This window comes from Hemiscyllium ocellatum, chromosome 17 (genome assembly GCF_020745735.1).
Source record: "Hemiscyllium ocellatum isolate sHemOce1 chromosome 17, sHemOce1.pat.X.cur, whole genome shotgun sequence".
Lineage (NCBI taxonomy): Eukaryota > Metazoa > Chordata > Chondrichthyes > Orectolobiformes > Hemiscylliidae > Hemiscyllium > Hemiscyllium ocellatum.
The window spans coordinates 20,275,080-20,289,828 of NC_083417.1; the positions used below are offsets into that span (position 1 = coordinate 20,275,080).

General features: G+C 36.7%; 1 protein-coding gene across 1 annotated transcript in view; it reads right to left on the minus strand.

Annotated features, from left to right (window-relative positions):
- The window catches only part of usp10 (ubiquitin specific peptidase 10), a 67,238-nt gene that overhangs the window by 26,892 nt on the left and 25,597 nt on the right, over positions 1-14,749 (minus strand). The window contains exons 5-9 of the mRNA XM_060837980.1: positions 11,255-11,346; positions 10,579-10,688; positions 10,036-10,091; positions 9,681-9,784; positions 4,937-5,036 (exon numbers count right to left, since the gene is read on the minus strand). Coding sequence (XP_060693963.1) covers positions 4,937-5,036; positions 9,681-9,784; positions 10,036-10,091; positions 10,579-10,688; positions 11,255-11,346 — 462 coding nt within the window. The remainder of the gene's footprint in view (positions 1-4,936; positions 5,037-9,680; positions 9,785-10,035; positions 10,092-10,578; positions 10,689-11,254; positions 11,347-14,749) is intronic.

The following is a 14,749-nucleotide window of genomic DNA, read 5'->3' on the forward strand; positions in this document are numbered from 1 at the left end:
TAATTATTCAGGTCCAAGAGACAGTTGCTAAGAGCGGAGTAATGTTATAATATTTCCATAGCTTTGGATAGGTCATGGAGACATGACGATAAGGAAGGTATTGTTCTGAATAGGTTAATAGTCTTTGATATTTATTCAGATGTAGCTTTTGATGTAAATAGGTCTGATAAGGGTTGAACATACAAAGGAACAGTAATGGGTTTGGAAGTATTGCTTTAATTTCATTCCAAAATATACTACAGAACCGTAGTTTTACAAATAAATGAATGAAAGTGTTATAGTAAGGAGTTATGAATGAATGAAAAGGGAACATGATGTTGGCTTGTGAGTGGGTTAGTAAAGAAGTTATGAATGAATAAACACGAAGGGCTTGAGAGTGGGAAATATAAAGCACTTGTGAGTAGGTTAATGAAGGGATGTAGAATACAATCTCACAAACTGATCTCCAGAAGTGATGTGATAGTGAGTGCCAATGATAGACATTAAGACAGCATTTGATGGTATAGCATCAAGGACCAAACAAACTGGAGTTGATGCGATTAAGGAATAGCATTACTTGCTGCTTTGAGTCATAGCTATCATAAAGATGATTAGGGTTGTTGGCAGTCAGCCACCAGGAGCTCCTCAGAGCAGTGGCCTGATCCAACCATCTTCAGGTGCCTCAATGACTTTGTCAATTATCAGGCCATCGTACTTGACTGGACAGTTACAAGAATATGATAGAATAATCTCCACCTCCCTCCACACTCAAGCAGCCTGATACCATCTAGGTTAATTCAGCCCACTTAATCAGACATTCAAACATTCACTCCCTCCATTTCTGACCACCATAACTGCCAAGTGTATCACATACAAAGTTGACTGCAGATATCAGACAAAGCTTCTTTAAGACCATTTCCAAAGCCTGCAACCAACATGAAAACACCATCAACCACAAGATCCTCAAATCACATCTGCCTGTCTTGAAAATATATTGACTTTTTGTTTTTGCTGAGCAACATTTTTAAAAGCCTCATAACAAACTGCTCTATGAGAGTTCCTACGCATGGATTTCAGTGGTTTCAGTGGTTGTAGGCAGGTCACCACCACCCTCAGAGCCGTCAGGAAGAGACAATAAATGCTGCTCTTGTATACCCTTGCTATACTTGTATCTCATGAACTAATAAAAACAAAATCATTTTATGAGTAACTAATGCGTCTGCAGAAAGATAAATCACTCAAGACAGTCAATCAACCTTTAGAAGAGCAGAGAGAAAGCCTATGAAGTCATTCATATTCATTTCCCAAAGCTCCTCAAAGAGGTAGACCCACCATCAGTGCTGAGGGAAAGGTGTAGAGAGAAATCTCCAAAGAAACCTGCAGATGTATGGACATGTCTTGACAGAAAAGACCGTTCTTGACTGTCCACTTTCTTTGATTCAAGAGATTTGACAGGCTAGTTCAAGCATGTCAATGGCTGCTGAGTCTGTGGGAAGATAGATCTTAAATGGTCTTCTCTTTACTAGTTTCTTTGCTGCTCAGGATAACCATCATCTCTGGAATAAAGGAATGGAACTGCCACTTCATGCTGACATGTGTATCCACAGTATTTAAAGTCATGTTTTGGCACGATGCATTTAAGGCTGTCAATAATTCGTCATTTTGAAATTGCATATGATTTAAGGATATCATAATATTCTTTTCTATGCAAGCTCTTTAAATCTTTCAAAAAAGTTTTGTTTCTTTTTGACAGAGTCAGGATATATAAATTTCATTCCACGATATAGCCATCAATTAAAAGCAGCATCTACGTCACTCACTACACTTACTTTCACACAGATTGCTTTGTTTGTTTAAATATTACTGTTTACAATTCAAAAGCAATTAAATGGATATGAATTGCTGTGATTATCTGAGCACATGGGGCATTATATAAATGTCAGTTCTTTCATTCTCTAAGTATATTCTGTACAAACCAATTTCAGAACCACTTTATGTGTAAGTAATAAATTCAAAAATTGAAATAAAAGAACAGGATATAACATCCAGTCACAAAAACTGATGACACAAAAAATTAATAAAAATAAACAGGCTAAGAAAAATTTAAATCAGTGACATTTAATTGTTTTACAAAGCATAGATAATTTTCCAAGAAACATTCTGGCTATCAACTATATTGCAAAAATTCAAACCTAAAGCATTTCAACTGAAGTTATAATTTCTTTGTGCAATGGTGCAAAATACCATATGACTGGAAATGTCAGATGGTCAAAACACAGTGAGTTTTAAAAGTCAGTGACATTGTGTGGCAGTTGTAAAAATTCTCAGCACTGCTATATTGGAGAAGTCTTCGATATAAAGGATTTGTTTCACGGATTTTATGAGCAAAAATATCTTTCTATACAATGCATAAGTAATAATTTATTTTCGAATCATCACTAATCATACGCCTTTCTACTCTTCATGATCTGAAGGGTTACCAATACCGAGCATTCTACACTTGAACTTCGAACATGATCATACAGGAGTTAGTCAAAAAGAGAATAAATGCTTCAACAAAAATTTGGTGTGAAATACAATGGATATGGTAATTACATTATAAATTATCTAGATTCAGCAATCTTGAAATTACTGTAAGCCCCTAAAGGTAAAGTCCTGATTGTCCTACTGGATCATAGAGTTTCTCCCTTGATACACGACTGGTGCTGCTTTAGCTTGGGGGTCACCACATCCCAGGTGACTGAAGTAGTTGAGAAGGCAAATCCTTCATGATAACCTCAGCCAGTGTGGTAATTTAACCCACACAGTTGGCATTTCTTTGCATCACAAGCCAGCAGCCAGTCAACTGAACTAACCTACCTCCTGACTAATTGTGTAACACCTCAAGAAACCACCAAGTATATGCATAAAAGGCTTATGTTAAGTCAATCCTTTTAGGCTTAAAAACATTTTTTCTTTTACAAAAGTTGATCCTAGAATATCAGGGATCAAACCACATCATAATAATAAATTAATTATTGTAGTTAATCAGGTCCATTCATTTAATTCATGTATGGAAATCTTAATATAGGCGCACAATCCTTTACCCGAAAAGCTTGGGACCAGCTGGTTTTCAGAAGTCAGAATTTTTTGAATTTCGGAATAAGTGACAGCTTGATGGTGAAATGTTTAAAAACCTTCCTGGAGCAGTATGACTCACTTAGCAAAACAGGCCTTGAGAAAGAATCGAGGCTTGACTGTGAAGGGCCACGCACCCACACGTTGCATCTAAGTGACATACGTTGAGTGGGTGTCAACTTGGGTTAACTATTTGCATGCCAAACAACCTTGTTAATAAGAAAAAAAGTTCACAAAAGAAAACCTTCGGACTTTGGAGCTTTTCAGATTTCGGATAAAGGGTTGTCTACCTGTATTAGTTCTCTGACAATTCCAATGGCAACCATTTAGCCAATCAACGTTGCTAAAGTGCACCAAATGATCACAATACGTTCATAAAAAGAATAAACAGACAGCTCAGGTTCAACTAAAGAAAAATGGTGAACGCGATTAAGAAAAATGGTTAAGAATGGTTAACATGGGCAAAATAGCTACATCACCCATGAAACCATCCAAATTTAGGCCCTCAATGTAAAGATGGGCAATATTTTAGAATTCAAGTCTAACCAGAAGGGGCACAAGATTCAAAAAAGCACAACTTTGTAGTCATGAAGCAAATACAAATTTTACAGCACATCACTCAAGTTTAATAGAGCCACAAAATTCTCCTGCTTTGTGACATCACCCAACGTCGGCATACTAACTAACCATTGCAGACTTAAATACTGCTTAGCCTCAAATGTGTGGGTAACTAAACCTCTCAAGCAAAATATCCAGAAAGTGCAGAACAATTGTGTGTTGAAAAGTGAAAAATAAAGTATAGAGAAAAAGGTAGAAATAAAAATGAGTACTTCATTTGTAATGAGTAACAGATATTTGTTCCCAATATTGGCAAAAAATTTTTCAAAACTTGAAATACTGAGTGCAGTCAACAATACCTCCCAGTATCCAAAAGAGAAAATGCTGGAAAATCTCAACATGTCTGGCAGCATCTGTAAGGAGAGAAAAGAGCTGATGTTTCGAGTCTAACTGACAAAGCTTTGACAAAGGGTCAGTTAGACTTGAAACGTCAGCTCTTTTCTCTCCTTACAGATGCTGCCAGACCTGCTGAGATTTTCCAACATTTTCTCTTTTGGTTTCAGATTCCAGCATCCGCAGTAATTTGCTTTTATCCTTTTTTTTTAATACCTCCCAGCTGGTGTTCCCTCAGAGCAGTGGAGTCAGGATCAGTGAATATTATAAAAGGTTGAGCTAGATTGATTTCATTGCCAGTCAAGATGCAAGGCTATGTGGGAAAACGGAAGAGGCCACTATCACATCAGTCACAACCTTGTCAAATTGTGCAAGAGCTAAGGGACCAGACTGCCCTATTTTTGTTCCTAATTCATCCTAACACATATACAATGGACAATTACTTAAGGACTGATGTCACGTTTATCAGCACTGTCAATAATGATGTGGACAAAGATTATGTAAATTATGTTGCACACCCAAGCTACTGGGACAAATTATTTGGTGACTCAAATAATAATTAGAGCAGTTTTGAAGGCTTTAGTGTAAAGTATCAATAGTTAAATTTGTATGGCATGAGTTTAAATGTCGATATATTTCAAATGCTAGAGAATTAATATTATCTAAACTCTACAGTGTTATTGCCTTTTACATGATAATATTGCAAGAATCTTTTCGGAGTTCAAATCAAGTATGCAGGTTAATCACTTAAAAACATTACATTGGCGTGATGGTTCTTCATTTAAAAGACTGGCTTGGCACATTCAACTTTTACAAGATACACATCAATCACTTTTCAGGAAACGATTTCAAAATTCTGGGAAGAGATGGGGAACTAAAGATCACTTACTTTCATCCTGAGGAGTAATCAGTTTTTTCAGCGCCAACATTTCTTCATGAAGACCATTTAAAATGAAACCCAGATATTCTTCTGCATCCTCTTGCCTACCCTAAATGAGAAAATAAGGTCTATTAATTAGAACATTTTTTTTTAAAAGCAGGCTAAAAAAAATGATAAAAAGTTTCAGCAGGAAAAAATATTTATTTTACTATCTCAACGTAAATAACACTTTTCAGATTGCACCAAAGTTTTCTATCGAATAAATTAATTCATTTCTGAAGCAATAAGACAAGTATAACTGCAGCAGCCAGCTTGTACATCAAGGCCCACAAACAGTAAAGAGATGAATGGTCAATTAACTCAAGTTCTATTCATGAGAAAGGTATGAAGTACAACCGAGACAATATACTGCTCCATGCCAGGTGAGTAGTTTAAAGATCTTCAGCAATCACATGGCTCACTGGAATACAGAAACACTGCTTCAATTCAACATTTCAAACAGCACCTGTTCATTACTACAATGGACAGTCAACTCTGATTTAGTCCTCCAGTCCTTGAGTAATGCTTAAACCTACAATGTTCCAATTCAAAGACATGTACTTCTTCAGTTGGTATATTTGTTTCAAGTGAGACTTTGGCGATAGAATATCATACAAGTAGAAAAGAAAGCTTAACTGGATTTTCAGGAACTCTTGATACAGTCACGGAGTCATCATAAGCATTCAGCCCATGCCAATGCACCGTAGAGCAATCCAGTCAGTTCCAATACAACACATGTAACAGTTTTGTCAAGGAAATGTTTTTTTAAACATTTATTGCAATCAACTTGCTAAAATTAGCAGTCTCCAAGAATACACAGAAAAGACGTAGCATGAGTGTGCCAGATGGTGCAGGCTGTAGTAAGTGCAGCTATTTATGAATCTGATTTCTGGAGTACAATCTGATCAAAACAAGCCAAGCAATAGGTACAGAGTGTATACAATGGATGTGATTACAACTACAGTACTTTTGCTAAGAGTAGGTCATCTGTGTAAGAAGAAAGAGGATCCTCAGTTGAAGAAAACATTACCACCAAGCCAGGGGATATGCTTTATATGATATCCTTTACTTTTCAGAGGCATTTTAAATGAGTCATTTTTGGTGGAATGGCCAGACTTAATTGAAACCCACCAGTGAATTGTTATTACATTTATTCATGAAAACATATACTATGAATTGAAGCTCCAAAGTAAATATGGTTTTGAGTCCTCACCAAAGACTTGGCAAATAATCCAAGCTTAGTGAAGATGATATCTTTCAGTAGGAGAGGGTAAATGGAGGCTTTGTCTATGCCCATAGGTAGATGTAAAAAGATCCTAAGACATAATGGCTAGCTAAAAACAACAAAGGACAAAGCATAGTTTCAACAGCTATTTAAAAAAGCAACGTTAAAGTGAACATTGGTTCTGTAGAAATTAAGTCAATAGAAATGATGATGGAAAATAAGGGGGTGATAGATAAATTAAAGTGTTATTTCACATCAGTCTTCACTATAGGAGGATATAAGTAACCAGCCCAGAAATAGCTGTCAATCAGAAATTTAAACTGTGGGAGGAATTGGAGATGATGATCAGCAAAGGAGCACTAGCAAACTGTTCGATCAGCTTCAACTCCTTAGGGCTTTCATCCTACAGTGTTAAATGTAGCTAGTTAGAGAACTGATGCATTAGTTCAATTTTTCAAAATTCCCTGGGTTCAGCTAAGGTTCCATTAGATCATAAAGTAGTGAATGCAACCCCTTTATTCAAAGAGGATGGAGCAATAGAGAGGAGGATATTATATGACAGTTAGTCTAGCATCTAGTATAGGGCACATGTTAGTAGCTATAATTAAAGACATCATAAGAGGATGCCTAAATAAATTCAAGGTGATCAGGCAAAATAACTGTGGCTTTGTGAAAAGGAAATTTGGTTTAACCCACTTATTCAAGTTTGTTTGAAGCAGGAACATGCTGGGGAACCAGTGTTTGTATAAAACTACATTTCAGAAGTCATCTGAGAAGGTGCCACAAAAGATTATTGTGGAAAAATAAAAGCTCAGTGTACGAAATAAGATACTGGGCATGACAGGAGACTGGTTTACTGCACACTATACTGATCACTTTATTTAAAGGAAGATGTAACTGTAATGGATGCAGTTCAGAGAAGGTTTACTAGATAAATAGATGGAATGGGTAGGCTCCCCAATGAGGAAAAGCTGGACAGACTCAGTTTGTATCTGTTGGAGATTACTCAAATGAAACATACAAGATCCTGAGGGTACCTAACAGGTGGATGGGAAAAGGATGCATCTTTTGGTGGGAAAATATAGAATCATGGGTCACTGCGTTAAACAGGTGAGCCTAATTTTTAAGTAAAGATGAGGAGAACTTGCTTCTGTCAAAAGAGTTGGGTATTTTTGAAACACTTCCTCAAAAGGCAGAAACTATTTACTGTTTTAAGGCAGTGACAGACAGATTATTAATAAGTAATGGTGCAAAGGATTATCAGGGGTAAGCAGTAATGTGCAGTTCAAATTAAATTCGTATCAGCCATTATATTATTGAATGACATAGTCAGCTTGAAGGAACTTTTGCTCCCAAAACATGTTCAAACTCTACCAATGTTTTGGCCCACATTTCTCTCTCAACCATCATAGCAAGATTTTTTTTTTTATTTTGGTAATTGTATGACTTGACCATGTGTAAACTTGTTGCTCCCTTTCCATGAATTACAAAAGCAACGGCAAAGTACTTCTTTTGTTGTGAGGCACTTTGAAACATGCCAATGGACACAGTGTTTTTTTATGCAAGTTTGTCTTTCTGTATGGTTTGCAATGTATCAGCAATGAAGGACCTGAAGTGACAACTAAATGGTGTAAAAGTCAGAACTTTGTAAAAGTGAGGGCAGGGATCCCAAAGTGAAGTATGGAGCTGAACTTTGGGATATGCGATCTCCGTTGCACCAATGAATGTCATGGAGCTCTCTTTCTAACAGTCACCACAGGTCTCCCACCAACCCCCTCACACTATCACTTAGGGGTCACTTGACAATTTTCAAGACTCAAAACAAGGTCACCAAGGCCTAAGTTTAGAAGCACTTGTGTAGACACTAAATCCATTCTAACATAGAAATGAATCTCAGGGAAAAAGCATTTCTCTGTTGTGATTTATTCCTTACTTGTGTTAGGATAATTAGGTCTCAAGATGAAATGTTGGTCAGTGGCACATGCAACTAAGTGCTGAAATTGTAGCTTGCCTTTTTGTGAGAAATTGTTAAGTCTGAACTACCTATAAACTGGATAAAATGCCTTAGTGTGTTCTGAAAAACTAGGCATCATAATTCTCACAAACTGTGCTGCTGAATTCAAAGAAGATAACATAATGGTAAATTTATTCTGCTAAGTCTTCCTTATCACGTTCATAGGAAGGCAACTGAAGGTTTTTAAAAATTAAAGGTTTGAAGGCCAATGCACATTGTCTACCACACTCTTAGGGAGGTCTACAGTGAAGGAACTCAATCAGATTTTCATTTGCAGGACTTGTTACATTACAACCATTGACATCAAGTTGGAAAGAGGGTTGAGTAGCTTCAATATAAATTAGCTTGTACTCTACAAAGAGTACTTGTAACTGATTTGCAGGATTGGTCCAAAGTCAAATTTCAAATTTAACCCATGTGCACAAAATGTTACCTTTGCTGACATTTTCACCTGTGTAAATCAGCTCCATAATTGACAACAAATGACTAATGATAAAGTAGTACAACAAAAAACACCCATTAAAGCATTTTCCAAAAAGGCACAGACAGACTTGTAAGTTTACATTCCTTGTCTGTGAATAGACAAACAGATACCACAAGACATAGTTCCCTTGCACTGCGAGAAACCAAAAGATATCAAATACATATGGCAGCACAGTGATGTATAATGCTGGAGGTCCAAAAAGTGCATGTGATGTTACAAGATATCCATGACTCCCAGCATCAGGTTGGGGAATGGGGAGAAGGTAAAAATGAATTCCAAATCTTAATAAAGTGGAGTCACTCTGATTTTTCGAGAAGGCAGGAAGGTGAGACAGCCATTACTCTCATTCACCTAACAGCTGACACTGCACCAGCAATAACAGTGATCGGGAGCAGGTCTCTTGTACTTCTCAATCAGGAAAAAGGAATTTCAATATATAGATACTTGGGGTGGGAATATTAAATACTTGGTTGCAGACAGACAGTCGAAAACAACTAATGATTAGTAAAAAAATACCTTTCATCATCACAGGAAGAGCATGGCTCGGTGACAACTCTCCTCTGTGAGGAAGGGCACGGCCTCTCTTCAGCACCTCCCATTTTGGTAAGAGAGAGATCGGAACAAATCAGGTGTGGGGGGAGGAGAGAGAAGAGGAGAAGTCACGGGCATAAACTCACATCCCAACCATGGCACCATGCACTGCGCCACCAATACCGTTTTCATTTTAAGTTCCACTTTGACATATAGGATTTTACTATCAAATTCTAAAATTGATAAAGCCAATCTGGATTGTTAATGAGCACATGGGTTTTACATAATTTAACTTCTGTTTGCAGTTTCACTGCACCATTGCATATTAAAACTGCAATAGAACAGCAGTGCTATTAAAAGGACTTGGTAAGTGCCAAATTACTGAAACTCAAAAACATGATTTGGGATTAAGAAAAAAAAATCACCATTTATTTAAGGGTAAACAATATCCTAAACTTACTTTTTCAGATAAACTTGACTTGATAACCGTCAGCACTCTATAAATGTAGGTTGGTTCGAAAGGAATTCCAGTGCGAATATCTTTAACAGTTTTATCACCAGTACCTTGCATAATTATAAAAGGTTATCAGAAGAGATTGTATTCAAATCCAAAAATAAAACTTTTGCACAGCCAATTTAATTACTTTTAACAATGAAAAATCTACACTGTACATTATACACAACATTATAAACAACAAAAATGAAAAACTAATGTCTAGTTATGCATTCCAGAATCAAATACTTGCCATTTTCATGACATTTTATACATATTAGTACACTGCTACACTAGTTAACATGTTACCCAAATTACATACCTGGTTTTGGCTTGGAAGGTACTGGCATTGTACTAAACTCATTCATCAGTCGAACACTATTTAAATAATAAAACAGAACCATGTTCAGTTTAAGAGAACATTTTTAGCAATTTCTTGATTATGTTTATCCTTTAAGATAAAAATAAATCTTTTGGAAAGCGATCAAATCAAATATACCACATTATGATCATATACAAATTTTGTACCTGACCTATTTTCATTTAAACCAAAACTATTTGCTGACACAGCAGCGGTGATATTTCTCATATACAGTAATAAATAGTTACAAATTAATGATATTTTGATAAGGATACAATTTCATTAAAATTTTGTACAAGGTCTCAAATGTAAACTTAAAAGTAGAGTTTTTAATTTTGAAAAACTGTTCAATGTTTGGTACACACAGTCAGCAATCATCATCGATGCGTTGGTATCACTGAATAGCTCCTACATTTTACATCCAAATGAGCAGATGTGACCATATCATCTACAGCATTTATCAAAAATATGTGAAGTACATGTATAAATAACTACAATACATACAAACTATCAAGCATTGGTGTAGAACTGCGAGGTCTCTGCGTCTCACTATATATCGGAATAGACTTCATCAGATGATACATGGGTGGGCAAGCAACCAAAGCTTGCAGAGTCTGTCATATTAGTTAAGGGCATAGCAGTTCCACTTATTCCATTTGCTTATTATCTGCAACCCATAGTACTTGAAACCTTAAATGTCAAGAGTTTAAAAGTAGAAGTGAACAAACAAAATTTTCATTATAATGTACATTTAGAGTCTCTGGTCGATATTGAAAATCACACAAAGCAAAGGACCTGTGACTAGCTCTGGTACATTCAAGTAAGACTTCCCATAGACACAACCACCTTAATGGAGCCACACTTACAGAATACGGTATTTTGATTTGATTTGTTTCCAGATATTTTCAACACTGCTTTCTCCTAACTCTAATACCTTAGCAGGAACAAATAATAGCTAATCAAAAACCGACTTAATCATCCATCAGTATATTTCAGAACTATGACATTTATTTCAGGAACTCATTCACAAAAATTACTATAAAACACATTTTTGGATATTATAACATAGCAACATTATTTTTTTCATTTCAACATTGGAGCCTTCATTTCTAGTCTTACTGCTGTACAAACTGTCTGTTGGGAATTTAGATATCATGTTGTATTTAGATTTTAAGGATACAGCATTGATGTAGCACCAATTGCTTTTGTTGATCAGGCCTCGAGGTTGCAAAGACACTGGTTTGTGAACCAATTTCACACTTTCCAGCAGTTCTGTGGATATGGGAGAGAAAAGCAACATGTCACACTACCAGATTAATAAATTGATTTTGAATTTATTTATTGAAATCACTTTCAAGCTGATTCCTGTAATATTCTGTTCTAACCTTAATGACATTAAAACTTGAAGTTACACCTTGCTCAACAGGTAAATGCCACAGCATACTCATCAAGATTATGCCTGCATACTGTAACAATGCTCCCACATTGTGCAAAAATATTTTCCCCTCCTAGGCCTGATGTCATTATCTGACTGAGGCAGTTATCAGACATGGAAAAAGTATTGCAAAAATAAAACTCATTTTAGCTAAGCAATGCAAATTAGGAATTAACTTTGAGCGATCAGAAGCACAAATCTGCATCTCAATACTCTATGGCAAAGCACATTGCTACTCTATGTGTTGGGGCAGTGAACTGTCCTTTTCTGAATTAATGCTGAGAAGCGATTACTGAATGGTTACTACAGAACAAACATCTTTGAAAGTAGTGTATGTTACTGTGCAATTACACTATACTGGCTTTCACAAATATTTATATATAGAGATCAACTAAAAATAAGCTAATTACATGGAATTGCGACAGCTGACAGCAAATTAACAATTTCTGCAATTTAGTTAACATAAAGAGAAGGACCATTTACTAGAGGTATTGATTCAATAGGTCAAGGGAAGTTCGGTCAAATTCATTTATTGACAAGTTAATTGACAAAATAAAACATGGAAGATGTTTTGATAATATAGAATGGATGGTGTAGCACAAAACTTGTTAGAAACCCTTCCTGGGAATGAGCAACAGTTAAACCTGGCAGGAGGTTAACATACTAGGCTTGCAAAGATCAAGAAAGGGATGCCATTAGTTAATCCTTTCAAAACATAACCCAAGTTCACAATGAGGAACAGCCTGCATTATTTGGAATTTGAGCTCATCAGATATGCCTGGGAGAGAGCACGAGTCACATCAGACAGAATTCCTGGGAGAAGCAAAATCAAATATGATTTGACCACAACTAGTAGCTGTGGATGGATGAGCAGTAACAGGATGAAAAACCGTAGAATTAGATAAACTCTGTGGTAAAACAGGGAAAGAACATCAACCAAAATCACTATTAGCATTAGAAGGCGAGCAGGGATAAATGATGATATTTTAGCACCATCTTGTGGCAATACTAAGGTGAAACCATCAAATCTCCAAAATGTTATGTGGACCTTGAAGGATATTTAAAAATATCTAAACATATCTGCCTTCTGTATATCTATATTTATACTGAATTTCAAAATTTACAAAAGTTGCTACTTGTGTTACAGAATCAAAAGTTATTGCTTTTCAGCTATTACTCTATAGATAACGTTGTAGATCTACACAGAATCAAAGAACAAAGACTGGTACAAAACAACATGTCCAATGGCCCACTAAGCCTACGCCAACATATGATGCCTTTCTATATTGTTTTTTTTTATCCGCCTATTACTGTACTCAAAAAAATCTTCATTTTCTTTTTCTCTCCTAAACTTAAAAACCTTTTGTGTTAATGCACAAGCTAAGTATTTTACGGACCAATTTAAGTGAATCAGAGTTGAAGTTCTAAATTGGACAATGTTAAAAATCACACGACATCAGGTTATAGTCCAACAGGTTTAACTGGAAACAATAGCCTTCGGAGCGCTGCTCCTTCATCAGGTGGTTGTGGAGTGTAAGATTGTAAGGCACAAAATTTATAGCAAAAGTTTACAGTTTGATGTAGCTGAAATTATATATTGAAAAAGATCTGGATTGTTAGTTAAGTCTCTCATTTGTTAGAATGATCATTTTGGTTTCAGTTGAAGGAAAACAAATTTGGACAGTATTAGGCAAGAACTTTGATAAGCTGACTGGGGGCACACTTCAGAAATGAGATAACGAGAGTCCAGAGACAATATGTTCCTGTTAGGGTGAAAGGAAAGACTGGTAGGTGTAACGAATGCTGGATGACTAGAGAAATTGAGGGTTTGGTTAAGAAAAAGAAAGCATATGTCAGGTATAGACAGAATAGATCAAGTGAACCCTTAGAAGAATATAAAGGAAGTAGGAGGATACTTAATAGGGAAATCAGGAGGGCAAAAAGGGGCATGAGATAGCTTTGGCAAATAGGTTAAAGAGAATTCAAATTTGCAAATACATTAAGCACAAAAGGGTAACTAGGGAGAGAACAGGTCCCCTCAAAGATCAGCAAAGGCGGCCTTTGTGTGGAGTTGCAAGAGATGGGGGAGATACTAAACGAGTATTTTGCATCAGTGTTTACTGTGGAGAAGGACATGGAAGATATACAATGTAGGGAAATAAATGGTGACATCTTGAAAAATGTCCATATTGCAGAGGTGATGGTGCTGGATGTCCTGAAATGCATAAAGGTGAATAAATCCCCAGGACATGATCAGAAGTACCCTATAACTATGTGGAAAGCAAAGAAAGTGATTGTTGGGCCCCTTGCTGAGGTACTTGTATCATCCACAATCACAGGTGAGATTAGCTAACGTGTTGCCAGTGTTTAAGAAAGGTGGTAAGGACAAGCCAGGGAACGAGAGACCAGTGAGCCTAACATCGTTGGTGGGAAAGTTGTTGGAGGAAATCTGAGAGACAGGATGTACATGCATTTGGAAAGGCAAGGACTGATTAAGGATAGTCAACATGGCTTTGTCCGTGAGAAATCATGTCTCACAAACTCGATTTGAGTTTTTTTTTTAAGAAGCAACAAAGAGGTTTGATGAGGGCAGAGTGGTAGACATGATCTATATGGATTTCAGTCAGGTGTTTGACAAGGTTCCCTATGGGAGACTGGTAAGCAAGGTTAGATCTCATGAAATACTGGGAGAACTGGCCATTTGGATACAGAACTGGCTCAAAGGTAGAAGACAGAGACGGTTGGTGGAGGGTTGTTCTTCAGACTGGAGGCCTGTGACCAGTAGAGTGCCACAAGGATTGCTGCTGGGTCCACTACTTTTCATAATTTATATAAATGATTTGGATGTGACCATAAGAGGTATAGTCAGTAAGTCTACAGATGACGCCAAATTTGGAGGTGTAGTGGACAGCGATGGTTACCTCAGATTACAATGGGATTTGATCAGATGGGTCAGTGGGCTGAGGAGTGGCAGATGGAGTTTGTTTAAGTAAATGCGAGGTGTTGTACTTATACATTTAAGATCCTAGGGAACAAAGAGACCTTGGAGTGCAGGTCCAAGAAAAGATTTACAAGGATGTTGCCAGGGTTGGAGGATTTGAGCTATAGGGGGAGGTTGAATAGGCTCGCAGTTTACCCTGGAGCATTGCAGGCTGACGAGTGACCCTACAGAGGTTTACAAAATCATGAGGATCATGGATAGGATAAATAGACAAAGTTCTCTCCCTGGGGTGGGGAAGT